This window comes from Papio anubis, chromosome 11, assembly GCF_008728515.1.
Source record: "Papio anubis isolate 15944 chromosome 11, Panubis1.0, whole genome shotgun sequence".
Taxonomy (NCBI): domain Eukaryota; kingdom Metazoa; phylum Chordata; class Mammalia; order Primates; family Cercopithecidae; genus Papio; species Papio anubis.
In genome coordinates, this window is record NC_044986.1 from 35,683,946 (window position 1) to 35,710,697 (window position 26,752).

General features: G+C 48.2%; 1 protein-coding gene, 1 long non-coding RNA gene and 1 pseudogene across 3 annotated transcripts in view; 1 reads left to right on the forward strand and 2 right to left on the reverse strand.

Annotated features, from left to right (window-relative positions):
• Positions 1-14,495, forward strand: part of CRTAC1 (cartilage acidic protein 1) — a 164,453-nt gene extending 149,958 nt beyond the window's left edge. The window contains exon 15 of the mRNA XM_003904095.5: positions 13,782-14,495. Within this exon, the coding sequence (XP_003904144.1) occupies positions 13,782-13,948 (167 nt within the window). The 3' untranslated portion in view covers positions 13,949-14,495. The remainder of the gene's footprint in view (positions 1-13,781) is intronic.
• Positions 8,431-13,784, reverse strand: LOC108580439 (annotated as a pseudogene). The gene has a single exon (XR_002524392.2). The product of XR_002524392.2 is annotated as an uncharacterized LOC108580439 (transcript).
• A 5,448-nt stretch (positions 14,496-19,943) lies between the features above and the next one.
• Positions 19,944-26,752, reverse strand: part of LOC101019888 — a 37,520-nt gene continuing 30,711 nt past the window's right edge. The window contains exon 4 of the long non-coding RNA XR_002524394.2: positions 19,944-20,041. This is a non-coding gene — a long non-coding RNA (uncharacterized LOC101019888). The remainder of the gene's footprint in view (positions 20,042-26,752) is intronic.

Genomic DNA, 26,752 nt, shown 5'->3' on the forward strand with positions numbered 1-26,752 from the left:
CTCCACGCCCAGTAGATTCTGCTGCGTGCTCCCTCTGAATGGACAACAGGGGTGGCCATCTTTGAAAAGGGAAGGTTGGGATACTGATGCAACCTTAGTTGTTTGTGAAGACTTCCTTTGCATGTTTTCTGAGAAAACAGAAAGGAAAGTCTCCCCATTACCCCATCCAGCCTCCCTCACTCCTTCAGAAGAATCAAGATAGTCTTGTATCCTCCAGTGTCTCGTGAGCTCCTTATTTTGCCCTTAACAAAGATGGCTCCCAGGTGGTTGCTTGCTGGTTGATCTGATAATGTACCATGTGCCTGCTGATTTGGCCTGTGCTGTTTCTGCTTTTTGCCCCTGACTTCCTGTGCTAGAGAAAGCCTTATTGGTGTTGGTGGTGGTGATGGGAAGGAAAAGGGTGGTCCTTTAGGACTCTTGATAAAAATGTTATCATTTGAACTTGCTAAGCCTTCCAGCCTCTTTTATGAAGATATTATGCCAATAAACGCTCTACTAGATATTAGTGCCAAGCTGGTGATAAAAAGGGTCTGTGGCAAGTAGAACTGATTGGAATGCTGAATTAGGAGCAGCCCTTCCACCATGGGATGCTTTGAAAGCAGATCATAACACAAAGCAGGTATCACCCTCAGGCACCAGCAGTGGCTGGTTGTGTACAACACTGTTCACATTTGGGGGACCAGGGTTTGGGCCAAGTGAAGGATGTGTGATGAGTAATGGGCAGAAATGGAGTATGTACTCTGGGCTTTTTACCTGCAGGAAGTCACTTCTCCATGCTGGGCCTCAGTTTCCCTAATGTAGATGACAAAAGAGTTGGGCTGGTATATCCCTAAGGGCCTTTCCTTTCTAAGACTCCTTAATGTCTGGCTGGACATAGGCATGGCTCATCTCAGTTTACTCTGATTTCTAGAAAGAATCTTGCTGCCTGGTCTCTGCATTCTGCTTGGAAAATATAAGACTCCTGTAGCCAGAACACACTTTGGGAATGATGTAACACCATAGAATATGCTCACAACCAGCCTCGGTAGTGAAGGCTTGTTATAAAACATAGATCTATTCTTCATGGGGAAAAAAAGTCATCCCAGGATATAATAAAATTACACTTAAGAATGCAGGAACCCTTTAAAAAACATATTTAACAAACAAAAAAAAAACCCTGCCATTTTCTGATATCATAGTAATACTCCTAATAAATCACAAAATATGAATTCCTTGTAGCTAGTGCTGTTTTTACACTCAGAACAGGAGCGTAAATGAAAAGTTTTTAAATGAAAACAGCTACAATTTCCCTGAAAAGTAGACACCAACTTAAAAATCATTCCACTTCTAGAAAGCCCATTCCTGTGTATTGACATAGAATTAAAGATCTGAAAGGGCTCCAGAGTTGAGGCTCAGAGAGCTGAAGTATTCAAGGTCACTGTGCCCAAGGTCATGGAGCCCACTGCTCCCCAGGCCAGGGCTGGAGCCCTTTCCCACCACACCATCTTGTCAGAGGGGTAACAGGCAGCTCTGTCGCTGTTCAGACTATTCCCTAGTCCTTCTGGAAGCTGCTGCCTTTTAAAAAATGAACAAAGTGTATCTAAGATAGCGAGATAAGTAAAACCCAAAACCCACGGAGGAATGGTTCCAAATGCAGTGGTAAATGACAAGATAACAGTGCCCATTGACTGTCCATACACAACAACACAAGAAGTAAGGGACAAGACAACTACAGAGACAGCCTGCCAAGGACATTGGGGGTTCAGGGTGACAGCAGACTTCAGATGATGCCTTATAAATGATAACCATGAATGCCTTTACGTTGAGTTTTATATAACAGGGTATGTCTGTGTCATGTGACCGTGTTGGGTGAGTGGGGTCCAGTGAGTTGCAAAGAGGAGTTCTAAGTTCCCACAGCTGATAAGAGCACCACTACAGCACTCAGACTCCAGGATAAGGCTTCCATTTGATTCATTCATGAGTTCAACAAATACGGATTGAGCACCTACAATGTGCCAAATATTTGGCTAGGCTCTAGGCACACAATGGTAAGTGAAAGTAATATTTGTTGAGCCCCTACAATGTGCCTAGTACTGAGCTAGGCTCTAGGCGTATGATGGTAAGTGAAAGTAATATTCGTCGAGCACCTATTATGTGCCAGGTACTGAGCTAGGCTCTAGGTATGTAATGGTAAGTGAAGGTAACGTGGTTGCCACCCCTACACTGCCTTCCCTCCAGCCAGATAGAGGAGCCAAGTGCATGGGATAGAAGTGGGACACCAAAGGGCTTTCTAAAAAGTCGAACTGAATTCTCAGGTTGCTATACCAGAAAGCAAGCTCTCTGCATTCATTCATTTACATATTCATTCAGCAAGCATTTATTGAGAATATCCTGTATGACAAGCACTAGGTTCCTCCCATGAGGAATGTGATAGGGACCCTCTAATGAGGTGGACAAATCCCCTGCCCCCAAGATGCTTGTGTTGCAAGAGATACAAGGCTGAAAGATACAGAGGACAGGTGGATAGTGAACCCACTCAACGTTACCTACTCCCCACCGCCAAAAAAAAAAAAAAAACAGAGCCTCCTCATTGAGCTAGCAGTACAGGCTTTTTGAGCAGGTGCCTCAAATTCAATGCATTTACTGGTCTGTGCTATACCAGGCACAGATTTGTGGGTGCAAAGCCACCCCCAAGCTACCCAGGCTCAGCATTCCCATTCCCCTCTTTCTTCTAATCCCTTTCTCTGAGACCCGTGGGAGCCCAAACCGTTCCGTCCCCTCCTGTGCAGATAAGTCTGTCATTTTCTTGTCCCTTAGCCCCACCCGGGCTCCTGACATCTTTGTTGGCTTATGCTACACTTTAATTTGTAACAAAAATAGCAGATGTCTTTAGGGGCAGTCAAGTAATGAAATGGACCCGGAAGGGATTATGCAAATGGAGGAGCTGGTGCCCCACCTGCCTGCACCAGGCAGCCGCAACTCACTCCAGCAGGAAGGTGGGCCAGTGCTGCCACAACTCCCCATTTTTCAAGAGAAACCAAATAATAAGAATAACACCATTTTTATTCTGCTCAGGAACTCCCTCTTCACAGGCACGTACGCCTTAAAATGACAATAATAGCTTACATTTAGTGGGCTCGACATGTCTGGGTTGAATCTAAAGTCTTTACAATAATCAACTCATCTAACCCTCACAATAATCTCAAGAGGAAGGTGCTGTAATTATCCCAGGTTTACAGATAAGCTAAATGGTTTGTGCAGAGTCACACAGCCCGGACAGACGAAGGCAGGATTGGATCCCAGGAGTCTGGCTGTCTGCTGGCACTCTCAACTACCACTCCCTTCTTCATTTGGGATGGTGAATTGGTTTAAGCAAAAGCCACAGTCACTCATGCTGCCCAGGATCAAGAGCAGGATTAGGAAGGGGAAAATGGAGCCCCTGGAGGCCCAGTGATCTGAAACAGTCCTCCCCACGGTCACGTTCAAGTCTACAAGAAGAGGTGGCAGTGCTCGCTCATGTCGAGAGTACCCTCGCCAGGCGGGCTTGGCCAGCCTTCGCTGAGGCAGAATGGTAAACCATCCACCAGGCCTCTTCAAGCATCTACATGGTTGCCAACCCTACTCTGGGAAGGTGCCATTCTGAGGGCCAGGAGTTTGATTATGTGTCACTCTGGCTGCTATGGCCCCCTCCCAGGGTCTGGGCATCACACCCAGACCAGTGCCACTGGACCTCAGCCCAAGTAGGAACTCCGCTCCAGACTCCAATAGCCCCATGGAGACAGGAAGATGAGCGCTTCATTTTTGCAGGGAGCCAGCAAAGTTCTTCTAACAGATTCCAGGCTGATACTTCCACCCAGACTTCCAGCCCAGAAGGCAAACCGAGCCCCTCCCTGCCTCCCTGTCCCCAGGGCCAGCCTTCTCTGAGGCCAGAATCCCAGCCGCAGGGGCCAGGAACCTGCCAGGGGTTGCTGTTGTGTCTCCGTAGCAACAGGCACATCCTGGAAGGAAGGAAAAGAACATGGGCTGGTTAACGCCACAGATGATGCCAACCCTCCCACGGTGACTTGTCCTCTAAGGAACTACTATTGACAGTGAAGTGGTCAAAAAATAGGCCACCAGAGGGAAAATGAGACACAAGAGAGAAGAAAAACATCCTCCAGGAAAGCAGCTAACATTTATGCAATGCCTGCCATATGCCAAGAACTTCACATCCGTGTCTCCATGAATCCTCACACCCATCCCAGAATATAAATGTTATTAGTCTATTTTATTACCCAAGAAACTGAGGCTCAGAAACAGTAAATTATGCAAAGTCATATAGCTAGCTAAAGTGGCAAGAGCTGTAACTCAAACTCTTAACTAGCTCCAAAGCCTGGGTTCTTAAGCCTTATGCTGTGCAATCTCTAGGTAACTGACACTGAGGAAGTTATTTAACCAGTTGTTCATGTGATGTACAGCGACTGAACACTTACTGTGTGCTGGGTGTTGTTCTAGTGGCTTGGGATATATATCTGTGAACAACACTGACAAAGGTCCCTGCCCTAGCAAGATGTGGCAGGCACTAAACAATACCCAGAATAAGGAAAGTCTGTAGCGTGTTGGAGCATGATACGTGCTATGGAGGGCTGGAGAAGAGTAACATCAAGGCCATCTGGGAGGGCCAGGATGGAGGCGGAATGCCATTTTTAATAGCGGGGTGAGGGCGGGGCTCCCTGAGAAAGAGGCATTGAGCAAAGACTTAAAGTAGGTAAAGTGTCATTGAACCTCAGTTTTCCCATCTGCAAGATGGGGATAATACCTCATAAAGTTATTATATTAGACTTGACATGGTTCCTGGCACATAGAAAGCCCCCAACAAATTAGAGATATAATTATTATTAAGTGGCCATGTTCAGGATGGAGCCCCGGGCCCATTCAGTGCCAAAGCTCCTGTGCACCCTGCTGCCACCCGGGACACCTGTGATGGGAGAGATGGGGAGGATGGGACCACCTCCGGAGAACTGACAGATTCACCAGAAAAAGATAGCAAATGACCATAAGGGACAGAGCCAGCCTTCCAGGGGCCTGGGCTGTGCTGTGTTCAGCTGAATTCTGATGCGGTGCCATTCCCAGAGAGAATAGTCATAAAACAAGGTGAACTGAGCTGGGCAGGCATGGCATGAACTGGGCCACGCAGAGCAGAGGTCACCGGGAGCTAGTGAGCTGGCCTGGAAATTTGGCCCTCATCAATCACAGAATCCTAGAGCTTTAAATCCAGGAACAGCTGAGAAGTCATCTAGTCCCATCCTCTCCTTTTCAGACGTGGAAACCAAGGCCCAAAAAGAAGCTGTGACTTTCCCAAGGCATCAGCTTTGGATGATGTCTGGTCCTTTTCCCTGCCTGGGCTGCCGGCTGCTCCTCAAAAGAGCTCAGCACCAGGCTGCTCCCAGCACCCTTCTCCAGAGAGCTCCAAGTGTTCCAGAAGCCCAAGTATATGAACAAGTTCAAGAATAAGAGAGGCAGGGCTTGTCCTTCCTGCTCTGCTGACATGGAAACTGAGTCAGGATACGTGCCCATCAAGTAACAGAAGAACCACACTTAGACCTTAGAACTCAGCTGGGATTAAATACAGACCTGAATGGAGGTCCCAAATGCAGAGACGAGCCTGCTCAGCTGTGAGGAGGAAGGCAGGGTCAGGAGAAGGGTGCGGCAGATGGAGAATCTGTATCACCCGTTCCCAGAATATCCCGCCCAGAACCTCATGCCCTCTGCCTGTCTGCCAGCAAGAAAGCAGTCTGGGGCCAGAATAATTCCGCTAAAGGTAGCTGGTTCTCGTTCTTCATGGCCAGCCCCAGAGCAGCCAGGAAGGATCTCATCCCCTAGAGTCATTAAAGCACCCTCCCCACAAATCTAAGGATTAACTTCCCTCCCTCCACCCCAGACCTGGCTGTAGAGCCCCTGGAATAGGAGAAAAGCACATCCTCGTTCCCCAGCTGCTTGTGGGTGCCATGGCAGAAGGACAAGTTTAGGCCAAAGGAAGGAAAGTGAGCCAGACATACACCCTCTCTGCAGTTCAGGTCCCCAGACTCAAGGTTGAGAGCCCTCGAAGGCTGACACAGAGGAAAGAGAGGGAGAAGGAAGCCTGGGGCTGCCCTCGGGGCACCCGGTCATTGGAAAGTCTCAGCGCCTCTTCCCACTGCAGAAGGTGCCTCGCATGTGCCAAAATGCCATGTTTTTTCTTAGAGCGGTGCACAAATCCTATGGCCCTCCCCTCTCCCTTTCACGTGTCCTTAAAATTTTCCCTTCACACTGAAACTCTGGGATCAAATGGGCTTGAAGGCCAGACCCTCTACCCAGGCATTCAGAAGTGGCCTTAAGAAGTTTTTCCATCTCTGAGCCTCAGTTTTTTCATCCACAAAATGGAGGCAGTGATAAAATCCTCATAGAGTTGTTGTGAGGCTTCATCGAGCCTATAAGGTACTTGCTGCAGTGCCTGACTGATGAAATGCAGATATTGTCATAAAATCTGTACCAGGACCTTTAACCTCCTGGCTTCACTTCCAGCAATGCCTGACTTTACAACAATCCATAAGCCATTAGCTGGGGCAATATTAGACCTATAAGGATTCTTCCCAACAAGACACATCCATCACTCAGAGTTACAAATGTGGAGTTCATGTGGGGACTGGGATAACACAGCATCTTCCCTTTGAAGAGCTCCAGCCCTATATTAGGTCTGCACTGGGGAGCCCAGGGGCGATCGGTACCCATCCATTCACCTGCCTCTCCAGGGTCTGCGAGCATCCATCTCAAGCCAGGCAGGCCTCTCGCTCATCTCTCATCTATCCGTCATCTCTCTACACCCATCTTCTCTGTATCCATCCACTTAGCCAGCCAGCCAGCCATCCAGCCAGCGATTCACTCACAGTAATTCACTCTCTAGGGCCTGAGGCCCAGATCTCTCAGGTAAAGCATTCAGCACCAAAAGGATTTCCCCACCTCGAAATGGTGTTTGGGGAGTGTCAGGCAGGGCTGACTGGGGTGGGACACACGCTTCCTCCCCTCCTCTCCCAGGATAGGTAGAGGTCATGAGCAGAGTCACAATGTCACAGCCAGGGCAACATCACTGAGAGTTGCTGCCCAGCTCAGGGGGTGGCCTGGGGTCACTCATCCACCTTTTAACTGAGTTATAAGGTGACCACTTGCAGGTGAATTGTATCCTTCAGTGACCACTGCCTGTCTGCATGGTTCTGAGCTGCTTCTCAGTGGCACATTGCCCCACGGGTCTGCAGATGACACATCTGTATATGCTCGCCTCTTCCTGCCAGCCTGAGATGGGCAGAATCTTCCATTCACCTGGCCAGGGCCAGGCCCTGTGACAAGCACTTAGGACAGGAGAGGTGAGAGTGAGGGTGGGGGAGTGAGTAAGACAGGCTCCCTGCCCTTGAGGAGTGTACTGATTAATTGCGGGCAGCAGGGAAAAGGACCCTCGCCATCTCTGAGGTCTTGTAAGCTGTGTGTAAGCTTGTGTGTAACATTTCCCCCGTCTTGGGGACTCACTCAGCACTGTTCTCACGTGGTAGCTGGTTCCCAATCACTTTTCCATTACAGAAATCAATAACTTGAATTACTCTAAAATAACTAGTACCTTCATGCCCCTGCAAAGCTAATTTTTCTGGGGATGCATTTGCCCACGAGTTTCTCTCTGGTCTGGAATCTGTCTTCTATCTTTATGAGTCAATCCAGGTAGAACAGAGTCTCTCATCTCCCACATCTCACTCTTGTGGCAGAGTGAGAGTGGGATTTGGAGTCAGAGACTTAGGTTCAAGTCTTTGCTCTGACACTTACTAGCCCTTGTCAAGCTACCTAACCACCTAGAACATCAGTTTCCTCATCTGTAAAATAAGATTTCAACACCCCAGTGTTCGAGAATTAAATGGAATAATAATGTACATGAATGTTCCTGGCATTTATTAGGGAGTTAGTGAACCCTTGGATAAGTATCTGTTTAGTCTATGCCAGAATCTGAAGCCTGCTATAAATTATATCATGAGGCCATCGTATAATGAGACCCTAGTATCACTTCTGCAATAACAATAAGATCTTACATTGGAGAAACAGATGATTATTTATAAATATATGTATTCTCATAATGACAAAGCTGAGACTCAGGAAAGTCAAGTGAATTGCTGGAGGTGGGAAGGGGGGCGGCTGGCACAGCCCTCTGACTCCCTTCACACCTTCCCACTTATTTCCATTGTCCCTGATTCAAGACCCAACGCAGCTCCAGGATCTTGCACACAAAGTTCTGCTGTCCGGCAGATGCTGAAATGACAGGCCCTTTGAATATCCTCTTGGAAGAAGAACTGTGAGCTTGGTGCAGGCTGCCCTCGGCACTGCCAGGAGAATAAATCCTCCTAGAAGTCTCCCGAGAAGGGTCATGTGGAAACCCCCAAAGGCTGGGCTCTGAAAGGAAAGAAAGAAATCGACATTACCAAGCACCTCTTTCATGCCAAGCACATTCACGGCCAGTTTCTCACTGACTCCTCAAAACCAATTGTTCTTAACCTTTTTAGGGGGCTGCATACCCTTTTGAAAATCTGCTGAAAGCTGTAGATTCTCTCTTCAGATAACGGCACATAATATGCACATGAATGCAGTCGGGTCGAGGTTAAGAACTCCTGGTGTGAACCTGGGCTGTTTTCAGATTTTCTTAGGCATCAGGGACCTTCCCTTTTGGAGGCCCCACCCTCCACAGAGCAGTGGGGTCTTACATTTTCACACACACACACACACACACACACACACACACACGCGTAACATAGAGTTGCAGTTGTCTGTTTGGCATATGTGTTACATTTCCAGATATTTAACAAAATATTAATTTCAAGTCTGTCCTTTCTTTTCCTATTTTGTAGCCAATAGGCTTTTTTGGGTGAATTTTATTGAAATATATCACTGGTACAGACAAATAACGCAGCTCCTAAGTGTACAGCTCAGTGAATTCTCATGAAGTGAGCACCCTTGTGTAACTGGCACTCTGGTCAAGAAACAGAACATCCTGAGCTCCCAGATGCCCCCCAGGTCCCCATCCATTTGCTACCCCCCACCCAGGGTAATCTTGATCCTGACTCCCAATCAAAGGCTAGTTTGGCCTGTCTTTGAGTTTCCTATAAGGGCAGTCACACGGTACATACTCATTTTTGTGTCTGACTGCTTCTGTGGAACCACAAACTTCTTATCCAGGTCTCAGGCATTTTCAGAGGTGTATTAAAGGCTTATAGGCTATAGGTACTGTCAAAACCAGGGATTGTCAGCCTTACCTTCACGTTAGAATCACCAGGGAAACTCTTTAGAATCCTGACACCCAAGCTGTCCCCCAAAATAATTAAATCAGAATCTCTGAGGATAGGATCAGGCATTGGTCATTTTTCATGCTCCCGGGTGACACCCATTGCCACCAAGGTTGAACACCTCGAGTCTAAACAACTCTGGAGGTATTAGTCTCCCTATTTTACAACTGGGGAAACTGAGGCTCCAAGAGTCTTCATGTGTTAATGTCATGAAGCCAGAGCTCAAATTCAGATCTGATGTGGAGTGGTGTTTGTCTTGCCTTATATCTGGGTGAATAGTAAAGCCCAAACCCAGTGGTGATGCCTCCTGCCTGGTCCCCCGTCATTGTGAGTCCTTCTAGAGGTGTGGAGAGGGATGTGGAGTTTCCCAGGCTACTGGTGCCGTGAAGACAGCCCAGGGGCTGGCCCTAGGGAGAAAGTTGCTGGACTCCACCTTTGCCCTGCACCTCTGGAAGCCACAGAAAAGTCTCTGCGAGTGGCAGTGGCTGCCAGCTGGGCAGCCGTGGGGGACGTGTCACAACAGCCATAGTTCTTTCTGCCTCCACCTTTGGTTCCCCGAGTGCAGTGCACAATTCTGCCACTCAGTGGCACCTCGAGCTTCTGTAAACCCTGTGGTTTCACACACAGCCCGCCTGCGGCCAAAGGAAGGAAGCCAGACAGCAGGGTGCTGGCGCAGGGAGAGGAGCGTGTGCAGCAGGAGCTTCCTGGAGCATGCCTGGGTGGCTGGGGCCTCACTTGGGACCTGGGGGACAGTTTGGCTGAGGCTGGAGCTGCTCCTGGGTCTTGACAGGGCCTGTCCCTGGCAAGGTGGGTGCAGGGACACGGCTACAGCCAGACCGCAGAAAGGCCACTGCCTGTAACTAAGCCGGCAGAGAGAGACCACACCTCCCCAGGCCCGCAGTGAGTCGGGTCCCCCACTACCCTTCACCAGGCTGCCTCTGGGTCCCGCATGCCTGCGAGCACAGCCCATGCACACGCCCATGATGCCCTGGAAGTGGAGGTGCCAGCCCTGGGTCAAAGCCCAGGCATAGCTCCAAGTCCTTCCCTGGGAATCTGCCTGATCCTAATCCCAGGATGGCTGAGGCCCTCAAGCTGCTAAAGGGTCTCTGAGGCTGGGTCTGTCTTCTGCCCTGCAGTTTGGAGTCAGATTGCCTAGATTCGAAGCCAAGATCTGCAACTTCCCAGTTACTTAACTTCCATGAGCCTCAGTTTCCCCATATGTAAAATGGGAAATAAGAATCCATGCCATGGAGGGTTGCTGTGAGGATGGAATGACTAATTATATAGAGAGTCTTAGCCTAGTGCCAGGCACACAGGAAGTGCTAAATAAACATCAGCTACTATTATTATGATGATTACCATTTGAAAATGGAAGGGTCGAATGCCTGACAGTCAGATAAGCACCTGGATTTGGTTTTACCCGTTTAGTAAATCCTCACCCCTTCCCAGGGCCTCCTCTCTCGAAGAGCTGAGCTTGGGTTCAAATCTGGCCTCGAGGTAGAGCAAACTTCCTAGCCCAAAACAGAATGAACCCGCCCTCATGTGAGAGAACACCCTCACTTGTGGCAACCCACACACGGCCCAGGTAACAGCAGAGGGAGTGAGTCTAGGCTGCGCACAGCTCAGGCAAGCACCAAGCTGCCCTAAGGGGAGTAAGAACAAACATGAGACCCACCCAGAGGGGACTGCCCAGCTCCCACCCAAGAGGCTGGAGCCATTGTCCCCACAGTCTGATGAGCTCCTCTCCAGGAACAGACCTGAGTGTGTGACCCCAGTCTCCCTGCAGCCTCGGGCAGCTTCCCATCTGGGTGCCATCCCTGTGGTATCAGAGTGGGCACTGAGTCAGGAGACCTGGGTTCCAAGCTTGGACCCTGTCATCAGCAACCAGCTGTGTGGCCTGGGGCAAGTCACCCACCCTCTCTGGACCTCTGTGACAGGATTCAAGTGATCTTTAAATCCCCTCCCAGCTCTAACGTATGGTTATAGCAAAGTATCTGGCACATAGTAGGTGCTCAATAAATTATAAAATTCAAGACACAACTCCGCTAGGTTCCAACATCCAGCTACTTTCTCCACACCTGATCTTAGCCAAAAGGCCGAGAAGTGATCATCTAGCTACTTTCTCATCTTCAGTACTGAGTGACCTGTGTGATCCAGCTCCCAGCAGGACTCAACCCAGGGGAAGAGCTCAAGAAAAGAGCATTTATTGATATCATTGATTACTTTTGGCCTGGCTTTCAGTCCAACCTGTTCCCCCACCCAAGGCTACAGGTGCCCCAAAGATTCCAGATTAGAGGCGCTGAAGTGTCTGCCTCCCCAGTAGACTATAAGCTCCAAAAAGACAGGGTTCATCCTGCTCCCCATGTTGGGTCCGGTTCAGGCAGCCGAGTATCCCCTCATGTGGTCCTGGCGCATAGAACAGACCCTCCATTGTCATGGGGCAGAGAAAGCATCACAGAGCCTCATGCTGGGCAAGTTCTTTTATTGGAAAAAGAAAAAATAAAAGGACATGGCACTGCCTGTGCCCAGCCCTCCCATGGGAGATGCACAGGTCGGACACAATGCCCAGCCCCACAGGGGCCCAGGGTGGGCATAGGCTGTGGCCAGGGGCTGCAGTGGAGCCCACTGAACTGCAGCTCTCCAGGGGGGATCCTTGGACCAGGACTCACGTGGGCCCAGGACTTCCTGAGGCTGCACAGACTAGGCGGACTCTCTCTGCTCTCTGGGTAGGCCTTTGTTTCCCACATGCTGCTCCCATGTCTGGTAGAAAAGCAGGCCTCTCTTTGGTTCCAGAGAGCTACCTGCAGTGGCTGGTCTTGCACATCCACTTTTAGCACCTCCCGCCAACTGAAGCAGGCAGCCCCCTTCATTTCATCTTCGGGATACCAGCCCCAGGGGCTGCTCCCATCCCACCTGCTCCCCAGGCATCACTGGCTGGACATCTCCTTTCCTTGCAAGGAGGGAGTTTGCCTTTCCCCTGCAGGCTGCTGGCACCTTTGAAGGTCCACGGAAACCTCACCTACCAAGCCTTAAAGAGCCCCAGCCCCTGGGCAGGCTGAACACACAGTGTCTGTAGCCCCATTGTCTTGTCATGGGGAGCTGAGAGGGGGCACCAAAGGCCACCAAGGTTTGGCTCTTCTCTCCTAGAACCCCAGCTTCTCTTCCACTAGAATGTATGCATTAGAGTACGTTCCCTGGTAGCCCTAGGGGAGGGGCAAGGGGCTTTTGGACATTTATTTACAGGGGGCCAGGCTGGACCCACGCAGGGAAGAAGTCACGGACCCTCAGGTAGTGAAGACAGCAGGACGCAGAGAAGCAGTCATTGACCTAGCAGCCAAGGGGAACACACAAACACACTCACACACACATGCACTCACCTGCATACACACACACACTCATACACATGAACAATCATACATACATGCTTTTGCACATGTGCTCATGTACATGTATGCACTCACACTCATATAAAGGCACACTTGTGCACGCATGTGTGCCCATGTACTCATACACACACAGGTGTGCTTACAAATGCACCCACATTCATACATTTGTGCACTGGTGCACACACAGGCGCTCACACACAGGCATGCTAACACACACATACTCACACATTTATGCACACTGCACTTACACACATGTGCACTCACACATACATTCACATGTGCATACATACAGGTTCTAATCTCAGGAAACTGGCTCCAGTTCAGGAGGTTCGGGCCCGGTATGGCTATGTCTCTCCGCAAAGTTTCTCCAGACTCCCATATTACCTCCCAGAGCCCCAGGATGTGTGCCCCTCAACCAGCACCTGGCAGCCTGCAAAGTCTCAAAGTTGGATGCTTCTGGCAAGGCCGTGCTGGCCTCCAGCTCTGGCTGCAGGACAGGAAAGCCATAGGTCTAGAAGAGGTCAGGAGTGGGCTGAACAGCTCCCAACCACGGCACTCGTCTCCCCACACCTTCAATTTGGTGGAGGCAGGATCACAGACAGGCCGGGGCCCTGCAGGGGCATGAGAAGGAGCAGATACTGGGAGACAGCCACAGGACACAGGGCCCAAGAGAGAGAGTCCTGGTGGACATGGGTTTGGGGATGAGGGGTCATGCAGTGTGGGAGTCCTCTATGTGGCAGACCTGGGCCCCTCTCATGGGGTTGGGAGAGGGGCTGTGGAAGAGAGGGGCCGCCTAGGTTGTGTTCTCCCCACCCCAGCCTTCCTAGGAAGATCTGTCTCTGTGTGGCCCAGACCAGCCCCATCAGGAAGGGAAAGCCCCCAGGTCAGGAAATGGACTGATCCAGCTGGGGGTGAGGGATAGGGGTCATAGGTTGATGGCCCACAGGAAATATGAGGCCCGTCACCCTCCCTCCCACCCCGGGCAGCAAGGTGGGCCCAGAGAATGACTCAGAAGCGGGTGCTCTGGTAGCGCAGCCGCCGCAGGTCTGCGAGGCCCTCACTCCGGCCATACACCTCCCTACAGGGACTCTCGGCCAGTCACCGGGCCCCCGCCCCACCACCCCCACCGCTGCTGCTGCCACTGCCACTGCTGCTGCCGCTGCTGGAGCTGCCACTGCTGCACCGGTCCTCGTAGATGGAGATCTCAATCTGGGGTCGGCGGTTAAGGAGAACTGCGAGCCCAGCTGCTGAGCAGGGGTTGGACATGAACCAGTGGATGGAGTCCGGCAAAGGAGTGGGAAAGTGGGCTTGTGCTGCTGCCTAGACAGTAGGGATGTAGAGGCCTGGGAGCTAGACCCTCCCCAAGCCCATCCATGCACATTACTTAGCTAACAGTTAGGGAGACTTGTGAGGCCAAGCCCTATGCTGGGCACACAGCCGTGATCACAGCAGACAGGGTGGCTGCCCTGATGGAGCTTACATTCCAGTGGGTCTAATGACCATATCTTAGGACACAGATGTGCCCAGGAAGGTGGTGTTACTGCACAGGAAGTATGAGGACTTTGGTGTCCCGAGTTTAAATCCTGACTCAGGCACTCACAAAGCTATGTGACCTTACACCAGTCACTTAACTTGTTAGTCATCCATTATCGCATCTGCAAAATGGGGATTAAAATAGAATCTAGGGGTTAGTGTGGAGATTAGATGAAATGTATGTAAGGCACTTAGCACAAAACCTGGCACATAGCAAAGGCTCAATAAAAACAAGTGCCTCTCACTGGGCTTTGTCAACACGTGATTCTGGATGTTTGTGGTTTTTTGACTCTGTTTCTCCTCAGTTTTCCAGTAAACTTTATTTTTTAGCAATTCTACTCGTGTTGTTGCTGCCTGGGGGGAGGGATGTGTGCACACCCAGATCACACTATTCCAAGTGGAGGTGGAGTCAGCAGAACCACGCCCCACCCCCTGTCCAGCCTCTCACCAGGACTGAGAACTTGGGGGAGTCACCTCATCCTAGACCTCACGTCTCTCATCTGCGAAAGGAGGACAATGGGACCTGCCACGGGAAATTCCATGAGGACCGCATGAGACCGAGGACCTGTAAATGAATGTGGTGATTTGCATATTCCTGGAGGGGTCTTTGCAGTTAAGGGTGAGCCTGGGCGCAATTCCTGGCTCCCACATTCACCAGCTGCACGACTCTGAGCAGGTTGCTGGGAATAATCAGAGCAACCCACCTGGTAAGATTGTTATGAGAAGTACATGAATTCATATTTTCAAAGCACTTCACATGATAGCTGGCATATTCTAAGCACTGATTACATGCAGCCCAACAAGTGCAAACCCTGAAACTCACAAAGCCTCCAATAACTTATGGTGGCGGAGGAGGGCTGAGGACCACTGATGTGGGGAATCCTGGGAAAACCTGAGTGGAGGCCCCTAAGGTGGCCCCGTTTCCTGGCAGCCTCACCGGGATCTCTACCGGTTGGCAGTCCTGTGCCCTCACACAGAACAGCAGAGAAGGATACAACCCTCATCCCACGCTCCACGGGGTCTGTGAGTAGGAGGCCTCGAGGCGCAAAGATCTTCTCATTCTGCTCCTGGATGTAGCGGGAAATCTTCTTGAGAACCTGCAAAAAGAGGAGCCAGACAAGGATGAGCGTGCCGCAGGGCAGCCCTGAGGGAGGGGACGCACGGTGGGGCGGGAGGGGCCACCTTCTCGTAGTGGGTCTCCATGCAGAGGAAGATGAAGTAGGCCGTGGCGCAGGCCAGGCAGCCCTCAAGATAGGAGCTGCCCCCAATCTTCTCAGCCTCTGCATAAAAGCCGTTGAGGGTCTTCACAGTCTCTTCAAAGAGCTGCCGCTCGATCTGGAGGGAGAGGGGGACAGAGCCAGGCTGTGGTTAGCCTCACTGGAGTGCGCACAGTCACAGGTGGGGCGGGGGGTGACAATGGTGGGGCCATGTAGATGGGGGAGATGACACTGGCACACAGGTAAGACCAAAGAGGCTGCACGCAGAGCAGAAAGAGCACTGGCCTGGGAGTCAGGTGACTGGGGGGCCAGTCCAGACATGGCCATCAACTAACGGGCTGCGTGACCTTGAACTTACAGCTTAACCATCTAGGCCTCAGTTTCCTCATCTATAAAACGGGAATAAGAATGGCTGCTTGTCCTCCCTTGGAAACAGGAAACTCCCATGATATCCTAGATGTTTTCTGCAGAAGATCAGAACAACTTTTCTAGTGATTTTGACACGTCCCATCTTGCTGGTTGTGAGAGAGCTCAGGACTAAATTCATAGGGGCTCTCCATGTTTGGATGGGACTGCATGAGACTGCTTCAGTGAGACCAGGAAGGGGCATTTCTAGCTCAGAGGTCACCCACAACACCACAGCCCTGTGTGTTTGGACACCTGAGAAGCTGTCCTGCCCGTATCCATAACAGGAATAGCTAATATGTATTAAGTACTTTCTATGTGCCAGGAAATGCACTCTTTCATTTAACCCTCATAACAATTCTGTCAGAAAAGTACTACTGTCATCCCCATTTTACAGGTGAGGACTGCTCTGTGGGCCTAAGACCACACAGACCACGAACTGCTCTGTGGTTCCAGCTGCCACCATCTCTGGCCCCTTCACCGGCCTCCCTGCCCCTGCTCCTGCCCTAACTTCCTGTTAAAGTCAGATTATGTCACAGCTGTGATCAAGAGCTCCCACAATCTTCCCATCTCTCTGCAAGTAAAATCCAAGAAGTCCTTACAATGCCCACTAGGCCCTCCATGGCCTGACCCTGCTACCCCTGGGCCTATCTCCTCTCCTCCTCACTCAGTACACCTGCTTCTTGAAATTGCCTCAGGCCCTTTGTGTCTGTCTCCTCAGCTGCCACACTTTCCCCTGCAGGCTGCCATGACACCCTCAACACCCACGGGTCTCACCTTATTCAACAGCCTCCCCCTGTGCCCAGGATCATTCACCTCTCCCCAGCACACCCAAACCGCCTAACATCCTCCCCTTATTCTTCTAGTATTTGTTATCTCCTGAGCGAGGTATATTTACAGTTGGCCCTGGAACAACATGGGTCTGAACTGTGTGGGTCCGTGTATATGTGAATTTTCTTCTGCCTCTGCCACCCCTGGGACAGCAAGATCAACCTGTCCTCTTCCTCCTCTTCCTCAGCCTACCCAATATGAAGATGACGAGGATGAAGACCTTTTTGATGATCCACTTCCAGTTAATAAGTAGTCAATATATTTTCTTCTCCTTATGATTTCCTTAACATTTTTTCTCTAGCTTACTTTATTGTAAGAATATAGCATATAATATACATAACATGCAAAATGTGTGTTAATAAACTGTTTGTGTTATCAGAAGGCTCCCAGTCAACAGTAGGCTACTAGTAGTTAAGTTTGTAGAAAGCCAAAGGTTATATCCAGATTTTTGACTGTGCAGGGGATGGGCACCCCTAATCCCGTGTTGTGCAAGGGTCAACTGTATTTGCTTGCTTTTTAATTTTCTACACCATCTAATAAAAATAAATGCCATGAGTTTACTCCTGTATCTCTAGAGCCTAATACATACTCAATAAATATTTAGTGAATGCTAAGTTCTCAATAAATACGTAGTGACTGCTAAGAGAACTTGTCCAAGGTTACAGCTCTGACCCCAGTCTGTGCTTTTCACTGTGTAACACCAGACATCCGGGAAGGTCACATTCCAAACTCAGCAGGTGTCAAAGTGTCAACATTGTAGCCCTATTTTTCACATTCTTTACAGTACCTTCTTCCCCACACATGCAGCAGGACCAGAACTGCTGATCACACAGTTTAGGGACCTGCCTGCCTCTCTAGGACAAAAGTTTTGTCCAAGAATAGTTAGAAGCTTAGGATTTCCCCCTACACAGACCTGGGGAGAACTCAGAGAGAAAATCCTATGAAAATCCTGCCCATCTAGTCCATGCCACAAGCCCTGCTGCTCCACCCTGCGGGTCACCCCGCTTTACAGGACAAGCATGCCAAGATGAGAAAGAGACCCACATTCTCTCCAAAAGCGGGCTCGGGGTCCTATCAGTACAGACCATCCTTGCCCCCACTTCCCAAACCCATTCAGATCTGCTGGGCTGCTGAATGAAAGGTCAGGATCTGCCTTCTGGCTTCCGCAATCCCAGGCCCACTCTAGGGCAGCCTAGGATGAGAGCTGTGGACACTCCTGGACCAGAAGCAAAACTCAGCAGCTGATGCCTCACAGCAGTCTGAGGTCCATGAGTCACCCAACTAGCTGAGTCTAGAGGCAGAGGCTGTGGGCAGAGCCCTTGGCTGACTGCCTTTTATGCCACCCAGCAGACTGTGGGATGGTGCATCCGGCTCTCCCTTTTGCCCAAGGCAGGGAGAAGGGAAAAGCAGCCTGCAGATCTTCCTTTAAGTCTCTAAGCTTTTCCTGCAAGACTGTGATCACAAAGGCATCCAGTTTGATCTGTACTCATGAAAGATGCAATTGTGTCAGCAAGAAAATAAGAGTCCTGTGAAAAAGCAGAGAGGCAGGGCACTTAAGCCCGTCTGGTACTTACTAACTCCCATAAGTCACTTCTTTCTGGCCCTCAGTTTCCTCTGCTAAATGAGAGGGATGGACTAGTGTGGAGCTTCTCAAAATTTCATGCATATCTGAATAACCCAAGGAATAGATTAAAACCCAGATTTGGATTCAGTGATCCAGGGAGGGACCCGAGATTCTGCATTTCTATCAAGCTCCCAGGTAATGTTGATATTGCTGATCCACAGGCCACAGTTTTAGTAACAAAGGCTTCACGGTTCTCAGCTCCAGCTGCACACTTAAATTATCTGAGCAGTCTTTAAACCCTATGATGCCCAAGTCCCCCCGCCAGGAGATTCTGAGTCAATGGTCTGGGAAGAGGGAGGATAGGTCAGAGCAGCAAAGATCACCACTGCCCTGCCCTACCCAAGCTGACGCCCTGCAAGTTTCCTTTATCAAATTCGCAGGTGCCTCTAACGTGCAGCTGAGGATGAGAAGCAGCACTGTTTCTGAAGACCAGCTGAACAAGACCAGCAATTCTCCCAGTGTAATCTATGAACCACTTGATTCTGAGTCACCTGGGAATTCCTCATTAAAAATTAAGATTTAAGAACTGGCATTTGGTCTGGGCATGGTGGCTCACACCTGCAATCCCAGCACTTTGGAAGGCCGAGGAGGGCGGATCACTTGAGCCCAGGAGTTTGAGACAAGCCTGGGCAACATGGCAAAATCCCGTCTCTACTAAAAATACAATTAGCCAGGTGTGGTGGCACGAACCTGTAACCCCAGCTACCTGGGAGGCCGAGGCAGGAAGATCACCTTAGCTGGGAGACAGAGGCTGCAGGGAGCTGCACTCCATCCTGGATTTCCATCAAGGGAAAAAAAAAAAAGACCAGGTATTTGATAGCACAACGGGGTGACTATAATCAATAATAATTTAATTGTACATTTTAAAATAACTAAAACAGTATAATTGGATTGTTTGTAACACACAAGATGAATGTCTGAAGTAATGGATACCCCATTTACCCTGATGTGATTATTACACATGGCATGCCTGTATCAAAATATCTCATGTACCCCACAAATATATACACCTGCTAGGTACCCACAAAAGTATAAATAAATAAATAAATATTAAAGTTTAAATAATCATGATTAAAATTCATTTTAAAATTAGGATTTAAAACTATTCAGATTCCAGAGCCCCACCCCTAGAGGGTCTAATGTAGTTGGTTTGGGCTGCAGTCTGAGCATCGGGATTTTTTAAGCTCCCCAGGAACGTCTAATGTACAGCCAAGGTTAAGAACAGCTGCTAATAAATGGAGACTCCTGAGCCACAGTCCAACAGCTGAATCAGCACCACTGGACAACACCTGCATCATCCAGTAGGACTCAGGAATTTCCATTTGTTTAACAAGCTCTCTACATCATTCTTAGGCAACTGAAACTTGAGAGCTGCCAGACCAGAAAATTCCTGAGATCCCTTCAGCTCTAACTTTCTATGAGGAGACAGTAAGACAATATTAAGAATCATCCTTTTGATTTTTTAAAACTCATCCTTTTGAAGTGGCCGAACAGGTTATGTGTCCTATGGTATTATGTGTCATATGATCCTGGAAAAAAATACATTCCAATAAGAACCTCAGTTCCATCACAGCCCTGGGTTCCAAGTGTAGAAAAAGGCATCCTTACCCGGCTGTCCAGCTCTGGGGGGAATTTGGTCTGGAACTGACAGATGGTCCCATCGCTGTAGTCTCTCTGGATAAAGACCTTGGTGGCCAGTGAGGCGCTTCGCCGGAGCTCCTGCAGATTGTGGACCTGAGGAGACGTGCGGGCCGCAGGTGCTCAGAGTGATCATCCATCTCAGCATATCCCAAACGCAGGGGTTTCCCAGAATGCGGGTCTTCCAGCACTAACACCAGGAAAGTTCCCAGCATGCAGAGACAAGCTGGGCACACTACAGGTGCTCCAGGAGGCCAAGGGAGGCAGGGCTGTGGGGTCTACCCAAGAAGCTGCCCTGAGCTATCCAAGAAAGATATTTTAAAAGCCTAAAGCAAGGCTGGGTACAGTGGCTCAAGCCTGTAATCCCAGCACTTTGGGAGGCTGAGGTGGGAGGATTGCTGGAGCCTAGGAGTTAAAGGCTGCAGTAAGCTGTGATTGCACCACTGCACTCCAGCCTGGGTGACAGAGCAAGACCGCAACTCTAAGAAAATTTTTAACAAGCCTAAAGCAGGGCCAAAGTTGAGCCAAAATGAGAAGTTCTGGAACCAACATATTTTAACAAAAGGAACAAGACCTCCTGGTGGCCGATCCAGTCCTCTCTTTCTCTCTCTCTGTCTCTCTGTCTCTCTCTCTCTCTCTTTCTCTTATTTTCTCTTATTCTCTCTCTCTCTCTCTCTCTCTCTCGCACACACATACACGCACACACACACAGCTGAACCTTTCATATTTTCATTCATTCACCAAGTACCAAGCGTTCACTTGTGAGACCCTGTGCCTGGGGAACCCAGCACTGAACAAGACCGATGCTCCAATCCTGCCAAGTGGAATTCACAACAGAGTTGGGGGCAGGTAGCATGTGGGACAGAGGAATACCTGATGCACCCCTGAACTCAGAGACTGGGGTCCAGGCAGAGTTTTGTGGCCCCGGCCAGAGAGCACCCCGGATGCTTTTCACATCCAGCACTTCTCACCACAGGAAACAAAGGGGCCCATGAACAGTGTGGGCCCTTCCCCAAACTTCCCCAGAGAATAGTGTGGATGAAGTGGACTGAGGCCAGAAATGGAAGAAATAGCCTTCCCTGGCAGGAAGGAGAGGGGAGATTTCTGTCCCTTGTGCACATCTGTGGACTTGACGTTGACACAGACTCCAGTGTTTGAGGGGAATGGGCTCAATTCCACAGAACACGGCCACTTTTTCCACCTCTCCAGCCTCAGTCACCCACATTCAAGACAAGAATCCCACTGGTTGAAATATGACCAACATTGAGACCACGTGGAGACCAAGCCCCAAAGGCAGAGTGAACAACAGCCAGTTCATCCCACGTAATTAAGCTGGATCCATTCAGTCACTCGCCTCTCATTTATTGAGTCTCTCCTAGTGCCAAGCTCTGGGGGTGCTGAGCAAAAGAGTCTGTGAGCTCCAGGGAGGAAGACAAGTAAATATATAATGAATTAGACAGTGACAAATGCCACAGAGAAGTAACATCTTACCCAGAAATGCTCACTCAGAAAAGGCCTCCTGAAGCCTGTGTTGAGTCATAAAGGAAGGCCAGGGGTTACTAGTAGTAGGGGGCAGGCAGGGAGTGTGGAGAGGGAGGAAAAGGCAACCCAGGAAAAAAGAGAAGCTTGTGCAAAGTGACAAAGACAGAGCACATGGTCTACTAGAGGCAGATTTCAGCAAGACTGGAGGTACTTTGCAGATTATATAGGAAACAGTGGGAGATGAGACTGTAGAGGAGGCAAGAATCAGATCACAAGGAGCAGGAAAGGTTCCTGCTGAAGGGGAGGATTTAAGATGAAAGATACTTAAACTTGCTTAAACACTGGGGAAAAACTTTGTTAAAGATCAGTTGGTTGTAGATATGTTGCTTTATTTCTGGGTTCTGTGTTCTGTTCCCTTGGTCTATACGTCTATTTTTGTACCAGTAACCCAGACAAAACCTGCTGTTTTGGTTATATAGCCTCGTAGTATAATTTGACATCAGGCAATGAGATGCCTCTGGATTTGTTCTTTGCATAGGATTGCTTTGGCTATTCAGGTTCTCTTTTGGTTCCACATAAACTTTAGCATTGTTTTTTCTTTTTTTTAGCATTGTTTTTTCCAATCCTGTGAAAAATGATGTTGCTAAATTTGATAGGGATTGTGTTAAATCTGTAGATTGCTTCGGGCTGTATGGTCATTTTAACGATGTTGATTCTTCCAATCCTTGAGCATGGGATGTCTTTCCATATGTTTGTGTTATCTACGATTTCTTTCATCAGTGTTTTGTAGTTCTCCTCATAGAGATCTTTCATTTCCTTGGTTAAGTGTGTGTGTGTGTGTATGTGTATGTGTATGTGTGTGTGCGTGTGTGTGTGGCTATTGTAAATGGGATGGGGAAAGGACTCCCTATTCAAAGAATGGTGCTGGGAAAACCGGCTGACCATGTGCAGAAGAATAAACTGGACCCCTATTTCTCACCATATACAAAAATTAATTAAAGATGGATTAAAGACTGAAATTTAAGACCTGAAAATGTAAAAATTCTAGTGGAAAATCTAGGAAAAACTCTTCTGGATATTGGCATAGGCAAATAATGTATGATGAAGTCCCCAAAAGCAAATGAAATAAAAACAAAAACAGACAAATGCAACTTAATTAAATTAAAAACTTCTGCACAGCAAAAGAAATAACCAACAAAGTACACAGACAACCTACAGAAAGGGAGAAGATATTTGCAAATTATGCCTTTGACAAAAGACTAATATCCAGATTCTATGAGGAACTCAAACAATTCAACAAGAAAAAAAAAAACCATTAAAAACTGGGCAAAGGACATAAACAGACATTTCTGAAAAGAATAAATACTGCCAATAAACGCATGAAAATGATCAACATAAATAAGCATCAGAGAAATGCAAATTAAAACCACAATGAGATATCATGCTACACCAATCAGAATGGCTACTATTAAAAAACAACAACAGATGCTGGCATAGATGCAGAGAACAGGGGACACTTATACACTGTTGGTGGAAATGTAAATTAGTTCGACCTCTATGGAAAACAGTATGAAGATTTCTTAAATAACTATAAAGAGAACTACCATTCAACCCAGCAATCCCACTACAGGGCATCCTCCCAAAGGAAAATAAATCACTATGTTAAAAAGACACCTATACTCGTATGTTCATCACAGCACTATTCACAATAGCAAAGTCATAGAACCAACTTCAGAGTGATGATCAACACTTGACTGGATAAAGAAAATGTGGTATATATACACCATGGAATACTACACAGCCATGCAAAATAATAAAGTTATATCTTTTGCAGAAACATGAATGGAGCTGGAGGCCATTATCCTCAGTGAACTAACTTAGAAACAGAAAATCAAATGCCACAAAACACACCTTCTCACTTATAAGTCTAAGCTAAACAATGGGTATACATTGATATAAAGATGAAAATAATAGACACTGGGGATTCCAAAAGAGGGGAGGAGGTGAGGGTTAAAAAATTACCCATCAGGTACAATGTTCACTATTTGGATGATGGGTACACTAGAAGCCCAATCACCACCAATATGCAGTGTACTCATGAAACAAACATGCACATATACTCCCTGAATCTAAAATAAAATAAAATTTAAAAACAAACAAAAATCTTGGGAAATAATAAATACCTAGGAAAGGTTATCAATAAAGTAGAAGGAGCAGTTAATTGGTAGATCAAGGTCCTGAAAAGGTGGGAATCCAAAAACACTATGTGTGACTTTCCTAAATCCAGGTGAACCTTGCTCTATGTACAAAATGTACATAATCTCAAAGTATTGTGACCGAATTAAATAATGTCTAAGCCCTCCTCTAGGCTTATATTCATTGATTCCTCTAATCAAGGTTTTCTTTAAGGAAATCCCCTTGATATCTACTAGGAACCTATGAAAACTTGGAGAAATAAAGAATTCTTTGGTAATATAAATAAGTTAATTGTTAATGTGTCTGCTCTGGTTAAGGTTTTATAATGTATTTTCAAGAGTAAAGAACAGGGCTATGGCCTTCTTCTGCCCCTGTAAAACCAACTTACAAAAGTCAGTCAATCTGTGGACTCCCCTACCCCTAGAAGACTCATTCTAGCAGTTTTGTGGGAAGAGGACAAGACTGGGGTGAGGGGCCAGTTGGAGGGATGATTCTCTTTCTAATAGTCCATGGGAAAAACTAAAGAGTGGTGAGAAAAGCGGTGGTGAGAATGGAAAGAAAGGAGAGAAACCATTCTGACATGGACTCAGCTTCCTCTCCTCTAACCCATATAAAACCTGCTGTTTTCGTTACTATAACCTTGTAGTATAATTTGAAGTCAGGCAATGTGATGCCTCTGGATTTGTTCTTTGCATAGGATTGCTTTGGCTATTCAGGCTCTCTTTTGGTTCCATATGAACTTTAGCATTGTTTTTCTCTTTTTTAGCATTGTTTTTTCTAATACTGTGAAAAATGATGTTGCTAATTTGATAGGGATTTTGTTAAATCTGTGCCTGAATGCACACATGTGTACACACATATATGTGTGCTGTCCTGAAGGCATGTGTCTCTAGCAACTGGCTAGCTATTGACCAAAGCCATTTCTTCTTGCTCCTAGGCACACAGCTATATTAATTCCCAGCCTCCCATGCAGTTAGGTGGGTCCCTATGACTGAATAGAATGTGAGAGGAAGTGACGAATGCCATGTATAGGCTTGACTCATAAAGATGTACCACTCCTCCCTGCTTTTTCCCCTTTCATGGAGGCTGGTGGAGCCCTCTGTTGAAGACAGTGACGCTACAAGTTGGGGAGAGCCTGGGTCCCTGAATCACTGCCAGAAAGATCAATACCTATTGATCAGGAACACTTACCTGGAACTTCACTGAGCAGGATACAAACTTCTATTGTATTAAGCTATTAATACATTAAGATTTGGGGGTGCTACCTTACATAATAAATTCCCATTTCCTCTTGGCTTTGATCCACGGGTTCTCAAGTAGACAGAGAAAGATAGGTCAACACCCTTTTCAGTACCAACAATATCCTGAGCCTTAGACTACTATCCAGGCTCTGGGTGACCAGAGATCTGCTTCTCTCCCTGGAGAGTGTTTGTGAAGAAGCAACTCTTGAGGAGTTGCTAAAGGATATCAGACACATTTTATATGGCAGAGCCTTAGTCTCCCAGACCTACATAGAGTACATATATTGCAGACCCATCTGAAGTTGGTGAAGAGCAGGATTTAAGGCAAGGCAGGGTCTCCTGGTTTTCTCCATTCATGGTGGCTTGAGTGTGAAGTGCCAGGAAGCCCTGGTGGAAAGATGGCCCACTGACCTGGGAGCAGGAGACTTGACCCTGGGCCACATGGCCCTGGGAAAGTCTTCCCTTCTCTGGACCTCAATTTCTTCAGCTGGAAACTAAGAAACTGGAACTACATCATTGCTCAAGCCCCTTTCAGCTCTGACATTTTAGAGGTTTTATCAGGGATTATGAATGCAAATGTTTACAGGGGCTGAGCAATAAGTGGGCCAGGTGGGGCCTGGGGGACTAATTAGAAAACTGGTACCCCATCTCCAGGAGGCAGATGACTATTGCCACACGGGAATGTATACCCAGGTTGCCAGCACTTCTGGTGTCTCAAAAGAAGCCACAAATCTAGATCTTCTTAACAACAAATATCCTGATTTTTGTATGTTTCTAACACATTTTTTAAATGTATAAGCACTCAACAGACTAAATAAGGCACACCCATGGACCAGACTCATTTCTAGAGCTGCTAGTTTAGGACCTCCAAATAAAGAATCCCATGGCTGGGGCCCCTTGGGCAAGAGCTAAGCCAGGCTCCAGGCCTCTGGCCAGCTACTAAGCTTTCAGCAAGTTGGTGGGGCTTTCAGCAGAGATCCATGATGCTCTGAAATCCTACCAGAGGATCTCAAAATATGTGCACACCTCTCTCTGAGGCTGCAGTTTCTGAGTCTCCCCTGGGCATCTCCCAGGAGGTTCTTAACTGACCCAGAGACCTGAGCCTCTCTCCACTTCTCACCTTCCTCAGCCCTGCCCCTCTCTCCCATTGCCACCCCTGGCCCACTGGCAGCAGAGTGAAGACAGGGCCAAGAGGCATTTCATAAGGAAGAAAATCAGTGGTAAGACCCATGGGACCAATTTTCAAACTTCAGTGTGAGAAGGAGGGGGAGGCTTCCTGGAGAGTGGGTACCACAGGTCACATATTTGGCTCCTGTTCACCTGACAGTCAACCAGCTGGGGTACAGTGGAACAAGCTCTGGAATGCAAATGAGTTCCTTGTCCAGTCTGCCCAAATCCAACAGGAGTGCCCCCCTGGCCCCATCTTCACCCTCATTAAAAACCATCTCATTCCCTAGGATGCATGTGAGGCATCAAGAATCAGGAGGTTCCGCTGATGCCAGCACTCTGCTTCCTGGCTGGGGTGTGAAGGAGGAGTGAGGATTGTGAGTCACAGACAGCCAGGTCAAGCCTAAGGATAAAACACCAGCCACAAGGCCTCCCTTCTTCTCAGCCTGTACCAGTGCTCAAGCCTGACCCAATGTCTACTGGTCATTAATTCCAAGCCTCAAAGATCAAACCTCCAAATACCCTGCTTGAATAATGCTACTTGGATGCATTTTAAAATCTCTTAGAGGCCAAACCCCACCGCTTGGAGAAGCCCCTCCCAGCCAGGCACTTCCTAGTTGTCCTTGGTCACCTAGACTATTTCCCAGGGCAGACCCTGCTCCCAGTGACACACATTTGCAGAGGTTTGCTGCTCAGAAAATGGGCTCATTGCAGCTTTCCA